General features: G+C 55.4%; 10 protein-coding genes across 10 annotated transcripts; 4 read left to right on the top strand and 6 right to left on the bottom strand.

The window, feature by feature from the left end:
• Positions 1-104: 104 nt before the first annotated feature.
• BDY17DRAFT_322529 (uncharacterized protein) lies at positions 105-1,666 on the top strand (the record flags this gene model as incomplete). Its single annotated transcript, XM_033736823.1, has 2 exons — positions 105-523; positions 583-1,666. The coding sequence occupies 2 exons, from the start codon at positions 105-107 to the stop codon at positions 1,664-1,666; spliced, it is 1,503 nt and encodes a 500-aa protein (XP_033592276.1).
• Positions 1,624-3,531, bottom strand: BDY17DRAFT_110443 (amine oxidase). Its single transcript, XM_033729198.1, has 2 exons — positions 1,907-3,531; positions 1,624-1,853 (listed from the first exon to the last, which is right to left on the bottom strand). The coding sequence occupies exons 1-2, from the start codon at positions 3,482-3,484 to the stop codon at positions 1,758-1,760; spliced, it is 1,674 nt and encodes a 557-aa protein (XP_033592275.1). The 5' UTR covers positions 3,485-3,531; the 3' UTR covers positions 1,624-1,757.
• A 123-nt stretch (positions 3,532-3,654) lies between these two features.
• Positions 3,655-5,223, bottom strand: BDY17DRAFT_294113 (uncharacterized protein). Its single transcript, XM_033733088.1, has 4 exons — positions 4,735-5,223; positions 4,465-4,681; positions 4,319-4,404; positions 3,655-4,263 (listed from the first exon to the last, which is right to left on the bottom strand). The coding sequence occupies exons 1-4, from the start codon at positions 4,769-4,771 to the stop codon at positions 3,851-3,853; spliced, it is 753 nt and encodes a 250-aa protein (XP_033592274.1). The 5' UTR covers positions 4,772-5,223; the 3' UTR covers positions 3,655-3,850.
• A 1-nt stretch (position 5,224) lies between these two features.
• Positions 5,225-6,587, top strand: BDY17DRAFT_294110 (uncharacterized protein). The gene is made up of 3 exons (XM_033733087.1): positions 5,225-6,065; positions 6,132-6,231; positions 6,295-6,587. Exons 1-3 carry the CDS (start codon positions 5,401-5,403, stop codon positions 6,337-6,339), a joined length of 810 nt encoding a protein of 269 aa, XP_033592273.1. The 5' UTR covers positions 5,225-5,400; the 3' UTR covers positions 6,340-6,587.
• On the top strand, positions 6,581-7,457 carry BDY17DRAFT_110348 (Isochorismatase-like protein). The gene is made up of 2 exons (XM_033729197.1): positions 6,581-6,919; positions 6,974-7,457. Exons 1-2 carry the CDS (start codon positions 6,645-6,647, stop codon positions 7,392-7,394), a joined length of 696 nt encoding a protein of 231 aa, XP_033592272.1. The 5' UTR covers positions 6,581-6,644; the 3' UTR covers positions 7,395-7,457.
• A 122-nt stretch (positions 7,458-7,579) lies between these two features.
• On the bottom strand, positions 7,580-8,914 carry BDY17DRAFT_247992 (major facilitator superfamily domain-containing protein; the record flags this gene model as incomplete). Its single annotated transcript, XM_033730871.1, has 3 exons — positions 7,580-8,155; positions 8,180-8,629; positions 8,729-8,914. 3 exons carry the CDS (start codon positions 8,912-8,914, stop codon positions 7,580-7,582), a joined length of 1,212 nt encoding a protein of 403 aa, XP_033592271.1.
• A 503-nt stretch (positions 8,915-9,417) lies between these two features.
• On the bottom strand, positions 9,418-13,347 carry BDY17DRAFT_247458 (uncharacterized protein; the record flags this gene model as incomplete). The annotated part of the gene is made up of 3 exons (XM_033730822.1): positions 9,418-9,767; positions 9,852-12,021; positions 12,148-13,347. The coding sequence occupies 3 exons, from the start codon at positions 13,345-13,347 to the stop codon at positions 9,418-9,420; spliced, it is 3,720 nt and encodes a 1,239-aa protein (XP_033592270.1).
• Positions 13,348-14,098: 751 nt separating this feature from the next.
• On the top strand, positions 14,099-15,838 carry BDY17DRAFT_315941 (cytochrome P450 78A3; the record flags this gene model as incomplete). Its single annotated transcript, XM_033735963.1, has 3 exons — positions 14,099-14,193; positions 14,233-14,740; positions 14,807-15,838. The coding sequence occupies 3 exons, from the start codon at positions 14,099-14,101 to the stop codon at positions 15,836-15,838; spliced, it is 1,635 nt and encodes a 544-aa protein (XP_033592269.1).
• A 72-nt stretch (positions 15,839-15,910) lies between these two features.
• Positions 15,911-17,658, bottom strand: BDY17DRAFT_248111 (major facilitator superfamily domain-containing protein; the record flags this gene model as incomplete). Its single annotated transcript, XM_033730879.1, has 5 exons — positions 15,911-16,067; positions 16,135-16,559; positions 16,607-17,316; positions 17,377-17,419; positions 17,470-17,658. 5 exons carry the CDS (start codon positions 17,656-17,658, stop codon positions 15,911-15,913), a joined length of 1,524 nt encoding a protein of 507 aa, XP_033592268.1.
• Positions 17,659-19,398: 1,740 nt separating this feature from the next.
• Positions 19,399-20,242, bottom strand: BDY17DRAFT_247291 (60S ribosomal protein L6; the record flags this gene model as incomplete). The annotated part of the gene is made up of 2 exons (XM_033730805.1): positions 19,399-19,772; positions 19,831-20,242. The coding sequence occupies 2 exons, from the start codon at positions 20,240-20,242 to the stop codon at positions 19,399-19,401; spliced, it is 786 nt and encodes a 261-aa protein (XP_033592267.1).
• Between the last annotated feature and the right edge of the window lie 339 nt (positions 20,243-20,581).

Genomic DNA, 20,581 nt, shown 5'->3' with positions numbered 1-20,581 from the left:
GTGGACGTCTCGGGCTACCTACGTATCACCATCACCTCACGACATTTGACTGGCGTAGGACCTACATCCTACCGTCCAGGTGATATCCGAGCCTGTCGCCCAAGATGACAGGCGACCTACCCAACGGCACCGCCGCCCCAAGCCACCAGGAAGGAGGCTTCCCGCACGTCGTGCTCGACACCACGCTCCACGACTTATACGCCGCGGAGTATCCAGACCACAACGGCGAAGTGCCCGAAACGCTCTGCCACTTCAAACCCAACGCCGACCGGCGCTACAAGGAAATCCCGCTGAACAACAAGTTCCTCATCACGTCGAGCAACGTAGCCTCCGGCAGCGACCTGGCGCACCTGCAGTTGGAGAATGTGAGTAATCTGCTCATGTTCCCCGTTGGGCGGGGGAAGGTGGCGTACGTGGCTTCGGAGGGGATTAGTGACGATCCGTCGTTGAGTCGCGAGAGTGTGGATGCTGCGGCGAAGCGGGGGTTTATGATTCTGCCGGAGAATCAGAGGCCGGTTATTACGTGGGTTGTCTGGTCTTAGTATCTGATCTTTGATGCCGTGCGGCTGATCGACTGCCCAGAACACACGCCAATCAGGAGGATTTCGTGGCGAACCACGACGGCTCTCCCATCCGCTGGGGCTTCTCCGTCGATTTCGCGGAGAGGTTGCCGGCTCTCCTGCCGCCGGAGAAGGTGTTTGAGATCAATAGTAAGCGCTGGCTGGCCGAGTGCGATCTCCGAAGCGCGAATGACAAAATAATCGACTGCGAATGCGTTTGCGACCACCATACAACCAAAGCGGGCAAATGGTACTATGGCGCGGGCGACTGCACCGCATGCAAAGAGACCGTGTCGGGCGAGATCGCGCGCGTACTCAGAGTCCTCGAAGAGACGCCGGTGCCGTATGTGTTGAAACTGACGCAGTCGCTGGGCTCCGTAGGCACACACATCGTGCAGAATGAGGAGGATCGGAAGAAGGTCATGGAGTACATGAGCACCGACAATCTCCCCGCCTACCTGCCTCGCATCTCCGAGGGAAACGCGCATATCTGGCCGACGGCGCTCGTTGTTTCGGAATTCATCAAAGGCGACACGATGGCGCTCAACTTTTTCGTCAAAAAGGATGGCAGTCCGATTTTTGTTTGCGCGTGTCAGCAATTGACCACCCGTACGTCGGACTCCGGAAGGCAGTCCACGGGCATCATCTTCGACGAACAGGAAGAGATGGAGAAGAAGTATTATGACACCCTCTGCGAAATTGGTAAAGCCCTGAGGAAAGAGGGCTATTTCGGCCAGGTCGGCGCGGATATCATGGAAGATCCCGACGATGGAACTCAGTATGTGATTGATCTGAACGTCAGAACGCCAACAAGTTACACCCTCGGGTTGATCAAGGGGCATTGCAAGAAGCGTGGCTTTGGCGTCGGCATAATATATGAGTGCGTCATCTTGAAGGTCTCGCGGGACGACTTCGAGAAGCAGTTCCATCAAGAATTCCAGGAAGGCAGGATAATCCTGCTCGGCTGCACGCGGCTAGGGACCAAGAACGCGTGGGCGTATCCTACAATCTTGGTCGGTGAAGCCAAGGAGGACATCGACAAGCTGAGCGAGCGGATAATGAAGCTCGAGGTTGGCGGGGAGGAGTCAGAGGCCGGCGCTGGTTAGCGGCGGAAAGTGAATGTCTGTGTGGGTCGTTGTTCTTATATCCAGAGTCTCCATCCAGAGCGGAGTACCAGGTTGTTTAGACACACATTGATCAACTAAGCCCCGCGGAGCTAATAATGTTGTCGGCTTCTCTCCAGCCGCTTAGCAGAGCTCCGTGGACAGTGGCAAAGTGGTTCTTGCTCGTATGCTGTGATCTAGTCAGCATGTATTCCACATTCGTCGGCTTCTGTTCAGACTCACCTCTCCCGCAAAGCTTAGCTGTCCACCGTGCTCGTTCCCTAGAGGTTTCTGAAACTCCTCCCGATGCTCCGTCTTGGACGACCCGGTGATCATGTGGGTGTAGCTACCAAGAGCGTATGGATCGCTCGCCCACCGAGTTAGATGAACTGCGTCTGGTTTAGGAAGCGACCTGCCGAACCATGCCGTCAAGGATCGCTGGACGATGGCGGCTACTTTCTCATCGGACAGTGCTTCCATTTGTGCGGCGTTCGAGCACGACAAGAATGCGCAGAGGGCAGGGAAGCCGCACAGAGAGTGGAGATTGACGATGGACAGGAGTCGCGGGCCGATGGTCACTTCTCCGCTTTGAGAAATGGAGAAGCCGGCTAGCTCGTGGGTGAAGCCCATGAATGAATCTGGTTCTTGGGAACCGTTTCCAGAGTCTGAGTCTTCATCTTTGCCTGAGGTGAATGGCCGTCGGTACACTCCCTTCTTCACAATCGACTTGAAAGGGTCCATGGTCCACCACGGCTCCGAATATACTAGAAACACTTTGTCGAGAGTTCCAAAGCCAAGAGACGAAATTGCTTGGGTCTTCTCCTTTGGTAGGCTAGGGTTGAATAGCGGCAATGAAGATGTTGATTCCCGAATTCGATGCTTGAGCACGCCCAGAGGTATTGTGCACACCACGTTTTTAGCATGATATACACCTTTAGAGGTAACGACAGAAATAGGGTTGGCTGTCCAGTCTATCTGCTGGACTTCGACGCCCGTATGGATCGATCCGGCGTCAATGAGGGGTTTGGCAATTTCTTGAACGATTGCCAGGTATCCGTCCTGAAGAAAGACCTGGCCACCGTCGAAATCGTCGATTGCAAACTCCGCAAGACTCATACCCGGGGTGCCTTCGGTGTGTTCCGCGGATTGTGCAGCGAGGGGCGCCGCCTCCATATTCTCAATGAATTGAGGCATCCCGCTCAGCACTGGATGAAGATCGGGCTCCACCGCATCGAAACCGCGACGGAAGGCTTCAGATTGCGTAAGAGCAGACAGCATACTTGTTCGACTAGCCTCGGAAGATGAGGTGTCTGCAGCAAACTCATGCAATGCTCCGATAGTTCCATACAGCGTCCCCGTTAAGGCTGCCGCGGAGCTTGCGGGGATGACCAAGTCTTCGGAGACAGTGGTGGCAAGAGCGGGACCGAGATCCTCCCACTCGTCGTTCTCATCTGTACCAGGACTCGGGACCTGCTTTTGCGCCTTGTCCAAAGCTGCTGGCCGGAAAGCTACGGTTCGCGAGAGCTCCCTGTACCGTTTGTGAGGTAAGATGTCCATCAGCGGATTGGGTTCTTCCTCGGTTCCAGTGCCGTGGATCCAATTCGCCCCGACATCTAATCGACTGCCGTTGACCCAGACAGAGCCAATCCGGCCACCTATACGATCTCGCGCTTCCAGGACGCAGAGCTTTGATTGAGCATTGCTCGTCCGTAGTCTCGATGCGCAAGCCAGGCCGGCAATTCCAGCTCCGATGATGATGGTGTCGAAGGACCCTTTGGGCAAGTGAGCGTCGGTGGACATTTTTGATATGACCCTGCGCATGCCTTATCATGTATGAGGACGGTTTGCGGCCAAAGTGTATGCGATGGAAGCACGGCATATTGGCGGAGACGGTGTCGTCTCGTCAGGGCGATGCTTGAAAAGTGGGCCACGCCGAGTCTTTTTCGACGTCAACCCGTCAATTCATCCCCCAACTCCTCGACATTCACATCGAACTGGATTGCTCGATTATTCGGGGAGTCGTGTAATATTATGCCGATTTGAGCATCAAATGATTGCTCGCGCTTCGCTCAATCAACAACGACCGGTGCATTTCATCGCAGACTACTTTCTAATGACGCTCCCCAGCTTCTACAGGCAAGGCGAAAACGACAAGAAAGCCATGCTGCGTAGACCAGCTTCAGTCCCTCACCACGGCGACTGACCACTAGCCCTCAAGAAACCATTCCGAGGCAGCTCCGCATCCCTCTCGCCATCGATAATTCCTACCATCGGCGCCGCACCAACACTAGTCTCCTGCGCTCCATTTTCAACGGTATTGTGTGCCCCAAGATTACTCGCAACAAAGCCAGGCGAGAAAGCAAACACCTTGATCCCCTGCTCACCATACACGACCGCTTGATAGGCGGTAATGAGATTCATCGCGGCTTTGGACGCGCCGTATTGGATCCCCCACATCCCCAGATTGTAACTTGGGCCGTTGGGATCCATCCTCCGAGCGACTGATCCGGCGCCAGAGGTGACGTTGATGATGCGCGGGGTGCGAGTGGACTTTTTGAGTAGAGGCGCGAACGCTTCGACCATCAGGTAGGGTCCGGTTGCTGGGTCTGCGTTAGTATCTGCCGCATACCTTTGCTATGCACTGATGCGGCTCACCGTTTGTTTGGAAGCATCTCGCCATGCCTTCTGCGCGTGAGCCCTCTGGCGAGCCAATAGCAGCATTGTTGACGAGAGCGTCCAGCCTGGGAACGTTCTGTCAGCGATCCCCAAGGCTAGGCAGAATATTGTCTGGCGAGACATACCTGCCATGACCTGCTTCCACCTGCTTCGCTGCTGCAAGAATCGACTCATCGCTTGCGACATCCAACACGACAAGCTCGACAGATCCAGGAAGACCTTGCTGCTGAAGGTCTGCCAGAGCACGCTGTCCTTTTTCGGCTGATCGACTTCCAACAAGAACATGCTTGTGTGGATCTGCCATCAACAGCGCCGCGAGTGCGAATCCTATGCCCCCGTTCGCTAGAGTTTGTTAGAGCATATGCATGTGACAGGCTCGGGTGATGGCAACTCACCGCCTGTGATCAAAACAATCGCTTTATCCTCGGCCATTGTGCTTTCATGAGCTCCGTCGCTGGGATCAATGCGTACTCTTCAACGATTACGTTCTCAGAGGCAGCACCTAAAATTGATTGAGGCTTCCCAGTGACATTGGCGCCTTTCAAAGCAGGTGATATGCTTTCCGTTCACTTATGATGGGTTCGCAGGTTGCGGTGATACGATAATGTCCAGCTTAATTCCGTGGGTACGCCTAAGTCCGACGATCGACTACGGAGCAACCACAATGCACGTTGCCATCGTTTATTTGTTCAATCGGTTGGTCTGGTCGATATCTTGGTTGTGATGGGTCGACCATGGCGATGCTAAGGAAGGCTTGGAAGCCTTGTCTACGTGAAGGCGTCGAAGCAAAGCCGAGTTCCACAGCCACGCGAAGATCTGCAGAGGCTCCAAGCTGCCAAGCACAACCCGGGTGTAACGGCGGATCCTGAGACGATACGGCCTGCTACATCTCAACGCAACGTAACAAATACATTATGATTCTATCGAAAGAGTACATTTGCTGAAGTCAATAACGCCTGCTCGACGTCCGACTAGACAACCATGCGACAAGGAGCGCATCCACTCGCAACCTAAATCCATCTCTAGATGAGCACACTCCGCACCCGTCAAGCAACGCCACCATGTCCGCAGTCTACCGTCTAGTCAAATACGCCGTCAGCGCGCACGAAGAGCGCGACGCCGCCAAAGCCGCCTCCATTCCCCCCGGCTTCTACGGCAACTTCCCCTCCTCCCTAGGCCTCTACTACCTCGGCGACGGCCAGGACTACAAATCCCTGCGCTTCTACCTGGGCACCCTCGACCAACCGGCCGAGAAGCTCTACGCCCTCACCTACCATGAAGCGTACGGGTTCCGCCAAATGACCCTCTACTCGACGCTGGAGTTCAAGCCGCCGGTGCTGGCCATCGCGGCGAATGAGAAGCGCGTTAGTGGCAATGGGCTCCTTACTCTGCCTCCGCTCGCCGAAGGTCAAGGCCATACGTTTGACGAGCGCCTGAAGTATAACCTTCGCAACAATACTCATTCATTTAGCGCGATGATTGATCGGCGAGCCGAAACGTTCGAGTGGCGAGAGGACAAGCAGCTCAAGCCCAAGATTCGACGACTGGTGCGATTCGCAGGCAGCGAGGTCGAGACGGTCGCGTTGTGGAGGGAGGGCTCTGTGCCGAATCGGCAGGGCAGGCTGGCGACGTTTGAATTTTTGGGAAGTGGTGCTACGGGGGAGTTGGGCGCTCGGTGGGCTCTTATGGCGGTGGTGTCGGTTCTGAGGGTTTGTCAGTCGCATGGGTAAGAGCGTTCCCGATTCTTGTGATGCCGAAGGTGATGGATGCTGATGTGCTGTGACTGCTACAGGAATGCCCTCGCTGGGTCCCAGATCCATTCAATGGAGGCGTACATCTCCTTTCAGTCAGATCATACTGAAGAGGCGCGGGCCAATGCTCCTCAGCCTTTCGTAAGTATAGAAATCACCTCAATACCCTTACGCTTATCGTGGAAACTGCTAACACTATCTCAGTGGGGTTACAACAATCCGAAATCAAGTGACCAGCCTCCTACCTAGAAATGGTCATGACTTGGGGAACATCTTTGATAATGATTGAATGGATGCGATTCATGGTTTCATCATTCTTCTCGCTAGGAGTATATGGGAGTTGACGATTGCGCTCTATCTCTGTTGTCCATAGTGAGGCTGGCGATCTTCAATGCAGCATGGATGCAGATGAGCTCCAAAGCTCGCAGGTGGAGCCGGCGGAAATGTGCTTACGCATAGTTCAAATATTACACCACTACCTCTGCCTTTCCTATAAACTCAGACCTAAACATTCTGCCATCTTTTGAATCATAAAAGTAGCCCAGAACACCCCAATGGCATCCCCAAATCCCCCCTCAGCAGCGCTCCTCATCGTCGACGTACAAGAAGACTTCTGCAGGCCAAACGGCAGCCTTGCCCTGCCCGGCGGCCGGGAATTAGCCACGCCCATCAACAAACTACTCGCATCGCCAGGTTTCAAATTGAAGCTGGCAGCGCGAGACTTCCATCCCCGCAATCATGTCTCCTTCGCATCGCAGCACGAAGGAGCGGTGGCCTTTACTTCCGAAACGACGATTACGAATCCCGAGAATGCGGCGGAGAGCATCACGTCGTGAGTCTGCTTTGCCCCATCTCTCCACTCGTATCTGAATGGAAACAATAGCAAAGTCTACCACGACCACTGCGTCCAAGGCACACCCGGCTGCGAGATCATTCCCGAAATCCACACCGCCAGACTCGACGCAATCATCAACAAAGGCACCGACGCTAATTTAGAATCCTACTCTGCCTTCGGGCCCCCATTCAGAAATCCGCGCGTGCGCGCCACACGCTTGCACGCAATGCTGCAGGATGCGGGCATCACGCACGTCTTTTGCGTCGGCCTGTCGTACAATGTGTGTGTGCTGCACTCCGCGCTCGACGCGGCGGAGTTGGGGTACACGACGTTTGTCATTCGCGATGTGACGGCTTCACGGCTGGATGTGGAGGGGTTGAGGGCTACACGGGAGGCGTTGGAGAGGGGTGGGGTGGGGGTTGTTGAGATGGGGTCTGCAGAGCTGGAGTTTGCACGGGTGGATCGGTAGATTCTATGGTATGGTGATATTTCCATGACTAGCCCTTGAAGGGGTACTTCTCGCGCAGGGCTTTGCCGTAGCGCTGGAAGAGAAGAGGTGCAGGCATCAGAGCGACGCTGATGAAGCCAAAGACGCTCATGCCCCATCCGTAGCCGATTGCATCGAACCTGTCCTTCGTGTCAGCAACAAGAATCTCAAAAACGTCTCGTTGAGGTGGAGGGAAAGACGCACATCTGTCCAACGAACAAAGGCACAACCCCTCCAATCATCGATCGCAAGAACGCCCCTGCAGCCAAAGCAGACGCCGCATGCTTCGCATACGCATCGATATAATACGTCTGCACAGGATTGAAGATCGACACCTGGCTCGCGCCAAACAGCACCGTCGCAACGAGCGGCACCGGCCAAGCTAGCCCCATCTCCACGGTCCAACCGAACATGAACAAGGAAATGGGCAGCAACACGGCGCCAATGTTGGCAAACACCAGTCGGTATTCTGGCAGGCCGTCGTCGTCGTTCTTCCGGGCTACGTAGTTGTAGATGGAGTCGATGTAGAGGATGACGAGCGTCGACATGGTGACGAAGCCGACGACGGGGCCGAGGAATGCGAGCCCCGTTTGGATGGTGGTGAAGTTGTAGGGCGGTTGGGACCAGATGTCTGTGTAGGTGGCGAAGAGCGAGTACATGGAGGCGAAGATGAGGGCTTGGTAGCTGGAGAGGATTAAGACGATTGGTTGGGTGGTGAGGATCTTCACTGCTCGGGTGCCGTTCTGTATGTTCGTCAGTCATTGCACTTCCGGGCTGCAGGTCAAATCACTTGCATTCATAATCTTCTTGGGAATGCTCTCGTCACTCGCGCCCTCGACCTCGTACTCCACATCAGGATGCTTCTTCTGCAACTCGCTCTTGCGCGCTTGGAGAATAGCCACAGGGTTCGTCTCATACAAAAAGAAATAGATAAACGTAGTAACAAATGCAGCAAGCATGCACATGCACCAGAAGATCCAGCGCCAATCCAAGCTCCTGACAATCACAGAGCCGAGCAGAGGGCCGATACTGGGCGCAACAAGCGGGGCAGTAAGGTAGAAGCCCAGCACAGGAGCGCGCTCGTGCACATCAAACATGTCGAAGATGGAGCCGCCTCCATTGGCGACTCCCACGCTGCCGAAAAAGCCCGAGAGGGCGCGAAAGGCGATGAAAGAGGCGATGTTGGGCGACAGAGCAGTGGGGATCTGCAAGAGCGTCTAGAGACGCATGGCACGAATCAGCAGTTGTTCGCCCATCCCATCTTCGCAAAAGATACAACGCACAACGGCGAGGATGCACATATTCTCTCAACTCACAAACATCGCCGAATTCACCACAAACACCTTCCGCCTTCCAAACGTTTCCGACATGGGCGCGAGAAACAGCGGCCCGATGCCCAGCATGCACACAAAGCTCGTCTGGCCGGCGAGCGCAGCCTTGTCGGACGCGCGGAACTCTTTGGCGATGTCGCCGACGGCGGGCGCGAGCATGGAGCTCGCCATGGGGCACACGAGCGCGAGCACGAAGATTTGCAGCGTTTGGAAGTATTTTTTGCGGAGGGGCCAGGAGCGTGGGTTGCCTTTGTCGTTGTCGTCTTTGAATTGGATGGTTTCGTGGTTGCGTTGCGAGGCGTTACCGTTCTGCTGGGGCAGCAGGGGCGTGTGTTCTGTTGTCCCGTTGGAAGACATTTTGTTGTGATTGTCTCTACGAGAATGAATTCAGAGGGAAAGAAGAGAAAGACAAAGTACTGCTCGCATCTTGTGAAATTCTCGAAACGCGACCCGACTTCTGCTGGCCGACGCGGGTGAGCGAGCGTACATGATGACGACACCAAAAGGTGAGCTTGGACCGGACACCAATGTCAACTCAACGTCTTTTAGGGGCCGGATGAAAGTGAAACGTTCATGACTTGTGCAATTGCTACCTGTCATCCTGTAAAATCACAGGGCAGCGCCAGAAACCGGGTATCATGACTATGCCGCTCGCTCCCCAACGCTCTCAAAAATCAAAGCGCAATCAAATCCACATTGCTAAAATCCGGCGGACTGCGCCGAAAAACCACCCTGCCCTTCCCATCCAACGCAGTCCCCTCATTGCTCATCCAAATATTCGTCTTGGCCGTCGTCTTCCCCGCCTCCTCGTCGTCGTAAACATCCACCGTGCTCATCTTCTTCGCCCGCCGAATCTCATCATCACCAACGCCCAGCTTATCCCTCGGGATCCACACGATAGGTCGTTTAGCGCGCAGCGCAGAGTGCTGGAAAGCGTAGCGCACGAGCAGGTCGCGCTCGGCGGGCGTGAGGTCTTCGAGTTCGTCGGCGAAGCCGGAGAAGAGGACGTCGCCGACGGTGTCGTCTTGTTGCGCTTCGGTGTCTTTTTCCGTGTTGGGTGGGGAGTCGTTGTTGAGTGCTGCTCCTGCTGCTGTGGCGCCTGGGGGACGCATTCCGCTGTTGCGGGGGCGGTTGATGTTGCGGAGCTGGATCATTTCTGTGGCCGAGAGTCTTGAGGCTGTGGAGCTTTGTCGCCAGCGGTCGGAATGCCAGGATGGGTGGGAGGGGTTTAGATGGTCTTTGCTTCGGCCGTGGGGGAGGATGTTGCTTCTTCGGCTTGCCATTTGGTCGGCGATGGGGGTGCTGCTTTGCCGAGTATTGCGTCTGCGCTGCTCCATCCTCTCCCTTTCTTGCTGGGGAACATTGCTCTCATCTTCTGAATCCCTTTGCTCCCGTCCTGGCATCACGTCTCGAGAGTCTCGGCGGTCGTCGTTCTGAGCAAACTTGCCGGCCTGCGCCCGCTGAAACTCCTCATCCCTAACCACCGCATCATCCTCCAAAGTGATAGGGAGATAGCGAAACAGCGGATCAAAAGCACTATTCATAAGCACCTGATACGCAATCGTAAAGATGAGCGCAACAATCATAATCACCGCCTGCGGAATGCACGCCGCCTTGTCGTTGGCGTCGCGCGCAATGAAGAAGAGGCCAATCAGGCACAGCTCCATCGTGTACACGCCGACGAAGATCTGGTTGACGGCTTTGGGGAACAGCAGGCCGCCGGTGTCGTTGCGGAATTGGTAGACGTAGAGCACGTTGTAGCGGAACACTATCCAGAACAGGCCGACGATGATGAGCATGAAGACGAGGATGAGCGGGGCGATGACCGAGTATACCAGGCCGATGACCGCGAAGTTGGTGAAGGGCGGGAAGAAAGAGCCCCAAGTGAAGTCCTGGAGTGTCGTCTGTCGAGCCCATTTGGCCCTCGCTGTGCTGTCCATTAGTGGCGCAAGAATGAACCAGCCGATGAGCGATCCCACTTGGAGCAAGCTGGAGGCCGAAGTGGACAACGCCTGGACCAGCAGGTAGTAGAAGAAATAATTGCTGGCCTTGGGCAGATCGTTGGCCAAGGAGCTCACGATCCCCGTCGGATTCGATGCGAAGGAGGTGATGAAAGCCACAATTCCTCCAGTGATGCTGACCACCAAGAAGACCTGAATGAACAAGAAGGCAAAGTACCACTGCTGAATGCCAAGTTCCCTGCTCGTTCCGGTGGGTACACCCTGATGCGTAACCAGAACTCCAAAGATGATGGGAACGAGGGTGAGGATGAAACCGAGGACTGCTGGGCCCAGCACACCTTGAATGGCGGACAGGATGGCCGTGGGGATCTGCGCAATCCAAGCAAAAGGTTTGAGTCGTGCAAACGTGGAAAGCTTGGATAGGAAGCTGGCAAATGTGACGGGGATGGCGTAGAGGATGATGAGGGCCGCTGCAATGACGAGGACGACGAATGTGCGCGCATAAGTCTCCCACCAGGTGATGGACATGTTTGTCCACAGCACATCGTCCGGGCTGACTTCGACCAGGCGTGGAGCCATTTGCTGTGGGAGGTGGTGCGAGACGGACTGACACGCCATATGAGCTGCGACTTGATGGTTGAACTGGATGAATGCCGAGTTCATCAAGGGGTACTTCTCCGGCTCGCTCTGGTCCATTTCAATCTCAACATTGAGCCGGGCGAGCTCTCGACGAAGCCAGTATATCCGGTCAACCTGCTTCCCAACTAACGGCAAACTGGGGAACCAGCTGGGTGAAAAAAGGGGAAGACGCATGGTCTCGCGCTCCTTGGGTTCGATATACCGACGCCAGACTGCATCACCGTCTTGATCCTCGTCAAATTCTTTCTCAAATGCCGCGGGATAAACCGTCGTTTCTTCGTCCTTGTCTTCCGACTTCCAGAAAGCAAGCTTCTCCAACAATCCGCCGTCGCTAGTTTCAGCTCCAGCAGGCTCATGGGACCGGCCTTTCTCAGCATGGAGTGGAAACTCCTCCTCGTCAGCGTAATGTGGCTGAGGAGATGGCAGGTCAAGGGAATCATCGTGATTCTTCCAAAACATCCAGAAAGGGTGAGTCTTTTCCTTTTCCATGGGAATCTCGAGCTGAAAGGGCGACATTCCCGTCGTTTCGATGGAGCGATTTGTCGGGCGGTGGACTGGCTTTTGGAAATTCTCCTTTGCTGGCGTCAGGTCGGATCCCTCGCTTGAATCTGGCGAGCCTTGCTCCGCATACTGCACATGGCGAATGTGTGCGGCTGGAGTCGCGTTGTTTTGGAGACGCTGTTCGCGCTCTTCTCGAGGTGTCATTGGCGGAGGAGAGGGCGGGTCGTCAGAGCCACCATCCAGATTGTCCGCATACAGCTCGTCATCCATGATGAAGCCCTTGCCGGCAATGCGCTGATCCACATCGCCGGCAGCCTTCTTCAAGCCGGTATCCAAGTTTCCAGCGAGGCCTTGTCCAAGGTGACCTACACCATGGCCGACAGTATTCAATCCTTGCCCTAACGCGCCGAAGCCATCCCCAAGGACTCCAAAGCGTTTCCGCCGACGACGCTCCTGACTCGACCTCTTCTCATCGGCCTCTTCAGCATCCTCTAAAGCGCCTTGGAGACCTTGCGCGTGGCCATATTGATGTCCGTCACTGACACCATCGCCTTGCGCCATGACTTGCGCCTCCGCGTCTTCTTCTTTCTCATCCCTGTGTCTCTCCACTTTGCTTCTCCTCTTCTCACCGTGCTTTTCCCGCTCCTTCTCTTCAGCCTCCTGGTGCTTCTTCCAGCACAACCTAACCAACGTTGTCTCCGCATCTTCAAGCTTCATAGCCACCGAGTTTCGGGTGGACACCTTGTCGGCGAGCTCATCGTAATTGCGATTGATCCAGATGTTCCTAATACCACCGGGGAAAACATCGTAAAGACCGCTGAGCGCCTCCAACGTGAGCCATTTGTGCGGGATGGCGGTGACCAGGACTGTGGTGGCAGAGGCTTTTATCCGATGCTGCGGGCTGGTCAAGAAGGCCTGGCGGACTCTGATATAGCCCTTCAGCTCGTCGAATATGACATAGCAGACCCAGAGGATGACGCAAAGGGCTAGTATAAGATGTGCCCAGGTCCGGTCGGCCTTGTATTTGTTGGCGACGTTGGAGAAGGACAGCCGATTAAGGCCTTCCTCTTCGTGGCCGGAGTAGTTGTTGATTGGGAGGAGGATGGGGAGAATGACGACGGCCAACGGCACGAAGATCTTCAAGAGCATGCGCAGGTATCGTAAGAAGAAGTAGGCATCGAGGCCGCACTTTTGGACGAAGGCGAGGTTTGGAGTGGTGAACAGAGGATATAGCCAGGCCACCACTCCAGGCGGCGGGGCAGTTACACGCTCTTTCGGGGGAACGAGATAGCTTCGGGGCTGGTAGATGTTGGAGAGGCGTAGGCGTAGCAGGGCGAAGAGGAGGAGTTGCGCGCCGAAGGAGGCCCCGGAAACGACCAAGGCGGCTAAGAGGGTGTTTGCGGTTTGGCCTTCGCTGTCGGCAGCGACACCTGAGCCGCAGTTGAGGGCGCCGAGGAAGCTGGAGGCATCGCAGTTGGATGGGACATTGTTATTGGCGGACATGTCGTGGTGGGAGGAGGGATAGAGGGGAGAGGCGATTCGTTAATCGTGGGCGTGGTGATTTATCGTGGTTGAAGCATGCGTGCTGTGGGGCGTCAAAGACGCTCAAAATGCGGACAAAGGAAAGGAGATGAGAGTGAGACGATGGTGAATGCAGATGCAGGTCTTAGGTGGGTTTGAACAACGGGAGGAGAGTGTCGCGGTGGCATATGTATTGAATCCATCAATCCAGAGACAGGACAGGAGTTTAATTAAGGCTTGGCCCCGCCCATGCCACGCGCTGGCGCGTGATGTCATCAAATGCTGTGGATTTGGCGACTCCCGTCGTTCAACCCCGTCGCTTAGCGCTTGTTTGACGTGGCCTCGGCGGTTAGGATTCAACAACTATCAGTGGCCCGCGACAGACACGTTATTTGCGTTACGTACCTACATTCTGGGCGGTCTTGGATTGTGAGGCGCATCTCCTGTCAGATAGCCTTGTCCGATGTCTTCAGCTGTCCTTGGTTACTTCGCCTCTTTCAATCTGACAGCGATGCTGCAGAGGAGGGATTATTTATGCATGAGGCAAGGCGGGGCCGTGTCCCGGGACGGAATAGAGAGTCGTGTCGTTTCCGGAGCAGAGAGGCGTGTCACTGGCCAGTTCGTTCCCGGCTTATGTAAATCCTGCGAGGCATCAACGACACCTCGTTCATAAGCACCCACCAAGCCACCTTCCCTTCCTCTCTCACCCTCCCCATCTATCTCTATATCCAACATGGGGGAAGTGCAGAACGGATTCCTCAAACGATTGGTCGGCATTGACGCCCTTCTCCTCGTCATCGCCATCAATATCACTCTCTTCCTCAAAAGGTCTGACCCGGAGCGCTTCGCCACTGGATGGATTCGCAGCGCCATCTACATCGCCATCATCAAACTCATCCTCGACGTCACGTATAAGATTCTCTCCACACTATGGAGCGTCTACGTGTACCCGCGCTTCTTCAGCCCACTTCGCCACATCCCTGTGGCCCCCGGCGGCAGCTTTCTCTTCGGCCACACCAGACAAATCATTAAAGCCCCCTCGAGCAAGCTGCAGTGCGAGTGGGTACATAATGTGCCCAATGATGGCTTCATCCGCTACTCCATGTTTGGGACGGAGCGACTCCTCTTGTGCAATACGCGGGTTCTGAGCGAAGTGCTGGTGACCAAGGCCTATGATTTCGTCAAGCCCCCCGGTGTGCGGAGGGGCATTGGGCGCACGCTCGGCATTGGTATTCTCCTCGCCGAGGGAGACGAGCACAAGGTGCAGAGAAAGAATCTCATGCCTGCGTTTGCGTTTCGCCACGTCAAGGATCTCTATCCCACCTTCTGGGCAAAGGCGAAGGAAATGACCGACTGTCTGGCTGAAGCATGCAAAGTCACACCAACCACGCCAATGAACGGCAATCAGGAACCGCTCCTTCCAGAGAAGGAATCTCCCAAGGGCTCAGAGCACGCACCCGGCGCCATCGAAGTAGGCGGCTGGGTGTCCCGAGCGACGCTCGACATCATCGGCCTCTCAGGAATGGGCCAGGACTTCAACTCCCTCCAAGACGAAAACAACAAATTGAACCAAACGTATCGGACAATCTTCAACCAAGGAGAGGGGGGAATAGTCTTGCAACTGGCGGCCCTCGTTCTTCCATTCTGGTTCATCACCCGCCTACCGCTCAAGATCAACCGGCAAATCTCAGATGCCGCAACATACGTCAAACAAGTCTGCCGCGAGCTGATTGCGAAGAAACGCGCTAGCATGGCAGAGAAGAGCCGCACAGACGTCGACATCATCTCCGTCGCCCTGGAATCAGGCGGTTTCAGCGACGAAGACCTAGTCAACCAAATGATGACCTTCCTCGTCGCAGGCCACGAAACAACCGCCACAGCCATGATCTGGTCCATGTACCTCCTGTGCCGCCACCCGGAAATCCAAGCGAAACTCCGCACCGAACTCCGCGCCCAGCTCCCTAGCCTCGACGAGCCCGTCACCGCCGCCGACTTCGACCGCTGCCAATACCTCAAAGCCTGCACCAATGAGATCCTGCGCCTCTGGGCGCCCGTTGGCCTCACGCTCCGCCAGGCTGACAAAGACACTAGTATCAACGGGCAGTTCATCCCCAAGGGCACCGTTATCATCATCTCCCCCTGGGCCATCAACACCTCCACCGCCCTGTGGGGCCCGGACGCGAAGGAGTTCAAACCTGAGCGGTGGCTGGATGCCGATGGCAAGGCGAATAATAAAGGCGGCGCGGAGAGCAATTTCGCCTTTTTGACGTTCTTGCATGGGCCGCGGAGTTGTATTGGGCAGCGATTTGCGCAGGCCGAGTTTGAGTGTCTTTTAGCCGGGTGGCTGATGAGATTCGATACCAAGTTCGAGGAGGGGAATCCGCTGGCGAGAGGGGAGTTTGATATCAAGGGTGGCGTGACTGCGAAGCCGAAGGGCGGAGTGTGGGTGATGTTGGACGAGATTGATGCGTGATAACGGGCGTGTGTCTCGACTCAGTACATTGCTTGACTGTACACCACTCTTATAGCATACTTCTCATCTCTTTCAGAATATACCTCGAGCATTTGCCCGCAGCTTGGGACCATACATCCAAATGACGATAGGCGTAGGCACGAAAATCGCCAACGCAAGGAAGCCCAGCAAGGTATTCCCCCAACCATACCCCAGAGCGGCATAAAACGTCGGTGCAAACAGTGGGAAGCTGTACATCCTTGTCAGTCAAGAGAGACCACCATTGACCACCATTGACCACCAAGGAAGAAACTCACCCAAAAGCAGTCAAACTCCTTACAAACTGCGACGCCGCCGTCGCCGAACTCGTGTACTCCGGAAACGAATCAATGACATACGCCTGCTCCGGCATGCCACTAACCTGGCCTCCGAAAGCCGCGAGGAAGACGCCCAGATCGACGACAAGCCAGTAGGTGCGGAAGTGCGCTGCCCAGCCGTAGAGCAGGAAACCACTGGCCGCGATGATCGCTCCGGGGAGGAGGATGGGGATGTGGAATTCGGGACGCATTGCGCCGTTCTCGCGCCGCTTGAGGCGTTTGAAGATTGTGCTCATGAGTGGGCCGCCGATTTGGGATCCGACTAGTTCGCCGAGACAGGGTGCTAGGTAGTGAAGGCCGCTGATGTCGACGGACTCGCGGTAGAGGTCTTGGTAGAGGATGGAGAGGGTGGTGAGGACGATATACTACGCAGATTAGCAAAGTTCTGGTTGCTTGGGACGGGAAGGCTTACCAGCAGGCCATATTCCACGGCTGAGACCAGGGCCGTGATTTGAATGATGTGATTGAATGCAAGCAGCCGGATGGGTCGAGACAGACCCTTCGACAGGACTTGCGTGAGGGACCGCTTGCCTATTAGTCTCTCTTCCGCTGTACGATACCGCTCATCTCCAGTCTCGCGTCTGATCCTTGCCGCCTTTCGACGCAAGATCACAGGCGCGTACGTCTCATGGAAAGCGAGAAACGACGCAACAGTCATGACAGCTTGAAAGGCAGATGTCGACCAGAAGATCCAGCGCCATGTAGACGTACCCGCCATGAAGCCGCCAATAATTGGTCCCACCGCACATCCGAGCAGAGGAATGAGCAGATACACACCGAGTGTCTTCCCACGCTGCTCAGGTGTCCAAATGTCGCCTAGGACGCCTCCAGCAAGCGAATAAACCGCACTGGCGCCGAGACCGGCCAGTAATCTCGAAGCGATCAACAGGCCTTTGGTGTTGGCAAAACCGCACACGAGGTTCCAGATCAGAAACCAAATGTTGGAGACGTGCAGGGTCGGTGCCCGACCGTAGATCTCTGACAAAGGCCCGAACACCAGGGGACCGAAGGCTGTGGCGAGCATGTAGGCGGACAGCGCCATGACGGACTCCGTGCTGCTCATGTGGAGCTCTTTGGCGATCACGGGCAGGGCGGGAGCCATGATTGTAGAGAGCATAATGCCTGTTCGGCATGCGAGTTTTAGCATGTATACGATGAGGTGGACGATCTCTGCAGACTTACGATTGAAGCCAGTAGCTGACAGGACGTCGGTGACGGTCCATTTCTAAATGGAAGGTTAGAGAAACGGCAAAAGATCGCAGCTTTCGAGCATACCTTGCCGTTTGACCAGGTTCGAGGGCACTCTGCATCGAAAGGCTCGGCAAAGGCGACGAGGTAGGGGTCATTCGAGTCTTTCTTAGTGACCCGTCCAATGTCTGCCAGCTCTACATCGCAATCAGGTATCTGAGGAAGAATCTCTTCAACCCCGAGCGGCGTAGAATTGGTTTTGTTCGCGGTAGTCATGGCGGTGGAGAGACGGCCAAAGTGACAAGGCTGAAGGGTTATTAGATCGACAAGCGTTATCAGATGGGACATTGGGAGGGGGGAGTCTTTATCAGATCGAAAGATCACTCCGACGTACCGCGTGGTGGCGCCCCGACCAGCCGTCTTACATCTCTCGTGATTCAGGGCGTGCTGCATGTAACAATCGCGCCATGTTGTGACTCACTCAGCCTCGGTGATTAGGGTGAGCGTGCACCAAGGCAGCCTCGGCGACCTGCAATCCGCGTAGGCGCAGAAGCCGGCACGGTCGACGGTATGCCTAAATCTCCGCGGTACGTAGATTGCACGATCTGAGCACCTTTGATAGCGGGATAGAGGGAATCTGGCAAGAATGTGATCGGTGAGATGTGGAACGCGGCGATGGTTATCTGAAGGTTTGGAAAGATTCGATTGAGCAGAGAAACAAGCTACATGTACACCGGCTTCAAGCACATAGGGATGTGGGCATCCCTGAAAGTAAGCCATGCTTCTCTCTTGTCCATCTCGCTCTCTTTCGTCTTGGTGAACATAGGGATGTGGACATCCCTGAAGAAGGTCATGATCGGCTCTTAACAAGCCATTGACCCAGCCCCGGCAGCGCCATCATCGTGTCCATCCCGTTCTCTTGCAGCTTTCATCGCTTTCCGCACGCCCGGTGGAGGTTTCTGACGTTGCTTGCTTCTGCGGTTGCCGTGGTGCTTGTTGGACACGACTGAGTGACAGATGTTGCACCACTGCTTGCTACACCCGGGGCACTGGAGTAGATGGTCGAACCACCTGTCAACGGCGTTAGTATTCACTCGTCAAGGTGTGCCGCTCAAGGAAGGAGATGTGATACTTACTGTTGACAACCCGCGCATTGAATGCGTCCGCGTTGAGCTTGTACACGAATTGGAACGCGTCTGTGCTGGCAAGAGGTCGAGGAGTCTGTGGAGTGCGGCGTGGTGGATGACGGACGAGGAGCTTCGGTGAGCTGTGACTCAACGACCGGAGCAGCACCCTCGAGATCGGCCTGGAAGATCTCGCCTCTTCTTCGTGGCCATGCGTAAACGTAGCCGACAACCCGCCCCCAGACCTTCACCACGCTATCGTGGCGTGACCCTTCGTCTGGCGGAGACTTGGCCGCCGACGCAAAGGTGGAGGGTTGAATTTGGGAGATCCAGAGTGCCGACAATTTCTGCATTTGCTGGGTTCTTGACGTAGCCGGAGGGGGTGATCTGGCAGTGCACAACATCGTGCTTGTCGTCGCTCATCTCGCTTTGTGAGTCGTGGTTGGATGTCGCCCTCGACATCTCGATGAGGTTTGAGAAGGAGGTTGACTGAGGAGAGCGTAGAGAGGGACGACAAGAAGAAGCAAGTTGAGAGTTGAAAACGGTGAGTCAAACGTGAAACGGTGAGAAATTTGCATCCGTCGTGCATGAGGAAGGCACTCTTCGACGGGCAGGAGGCGTTTGCACGGTGGCTCGTTCCTTCCCTGTGATCGTGCAAGGCTGCGTAACCCAAATCTAATATCGAACATCAGAGCTTATACAGGTGTCGATGAATCTTTCACGGCGTATCATCGCATAATATGTGCGCAATGAGAACTGCGTCAGTCAGCGATGCTCAATCAGGGACGTTTGTTCGTTGCATGTGTTGCAGTGTTTCGCGAATGCTCTCAGGAGCGAATGCACTGACAATTCAAATCCTCGGTGTCGAAGCCTTTCAATATTATACAATCGCCTACTTGATCTTCTTGCTCTTGAGCCGGATCGTCTCTGAATCCACGAAGATCCCCTTGCCCTTGTACGGCTCTGGCTTCCTCCATGCCCGGATCTCTGCCGCGAATTGCTTGACTACCTCTTTCTCAATCCCTTCGAGTAAGATCCGCGTGGGCTGCGGCGTACTGGCTTTGACTCCGCGCGGCACAGCCAGCTCGATGGGGTGCGAAAAGCCGACCTTGAGAGAAACGAACTTCTGTCCCTCGTACTCGGGTTGTTTCGTGACCGCCTTGTCTTCGATCGTAGCTCTGTATCCGACTCCTACCAGCCGGAGGATGGCGGTGTGGCCTTCACTGACGCCCATGATGTGGTTTTGCAGATACGCGCGCACGGTTCCTAGAAATCAAAGCTCAGTTCATGCGCTCAGAACAAGTAATGGATATGTGAGACCTACCCCACATCGCCTTCTGCTTCTTGTCCTCAGCATTCAAGATGCTCAAAGTATGCGTGCGGCTCTCTTCATTCGACGCAATTTGCACATAGTTCGGTATGCTCATGCTCATCTTCCCCAAGGGCCCTTGAATCTCCACGGTGCGCGTGGGCTCGACACGGCTGACTGCCTTGCCTCGCTTGGGTAGTGGCGGCTCAATGATGTTGAACGTGACTTCAGGAGGAAGTGAAAGAGGCGCTTTGCCGATCTTGCTTCGGCATTGCGATGAAGTCGAGAAGTGAGGGCGTTGTGAATGAGAAGGGTATGCGGCTGCCGGGACGAGGAAGGCGGGGAGAGTGACGTTTCGCGCTTTTGCCGTCGCAAAGACCGAGTGTAGAGCGCTTGATGAGCGCTGGCATGATCGTGGGGCCGCCATTGGGTGCGGTGTGCTGTTTTGGAGAGTGCAGGTGTGGTAGGAAATCAGGAGCAAAATGCATGAAGTCCGCAGACGGAGATCGGCGCGGGAAGAGCCGCGTCCAATTCTTGACCTCACTCTCTGGCGCGTCCGCGCTCACGCGTCTCTCACTTCGTCCCTTCACTTCCTCCTCACTGCCACCCGGCTTTAGATTCGTAGAGTCGCAGCGAGCACGTGCAAAATCGAGGCATGTGCCTAGCGTCAAGGCTCAGGCTGAGCACGACGTTGATCTACTGGAAGTGGGCGAATATCAAGTGGCCTCACACCTCGCTTGATCTCTCATAATCCAACACCTCTCCC

Source organism: Neohortaea acidophila, assembly GCF_010093505.1.
Source record: "Neohortaea acidophila strain CBS 113389 unplaced genomic scaffold BDY17scaffold_3, whole genome shotgun sequence".
Lineage (NCBI taxonomy): Eukaryota > Fungi > Ascomycota > Dothideomycetes > Mycosphaerellales > Teratosphaeriaceae > Neohortaea > Neohortaea acidophila.
Note: the sequence above shows the minus strand (reverse complement) of the source record. Positions and strands in the feature narration are given on the sequence as shown.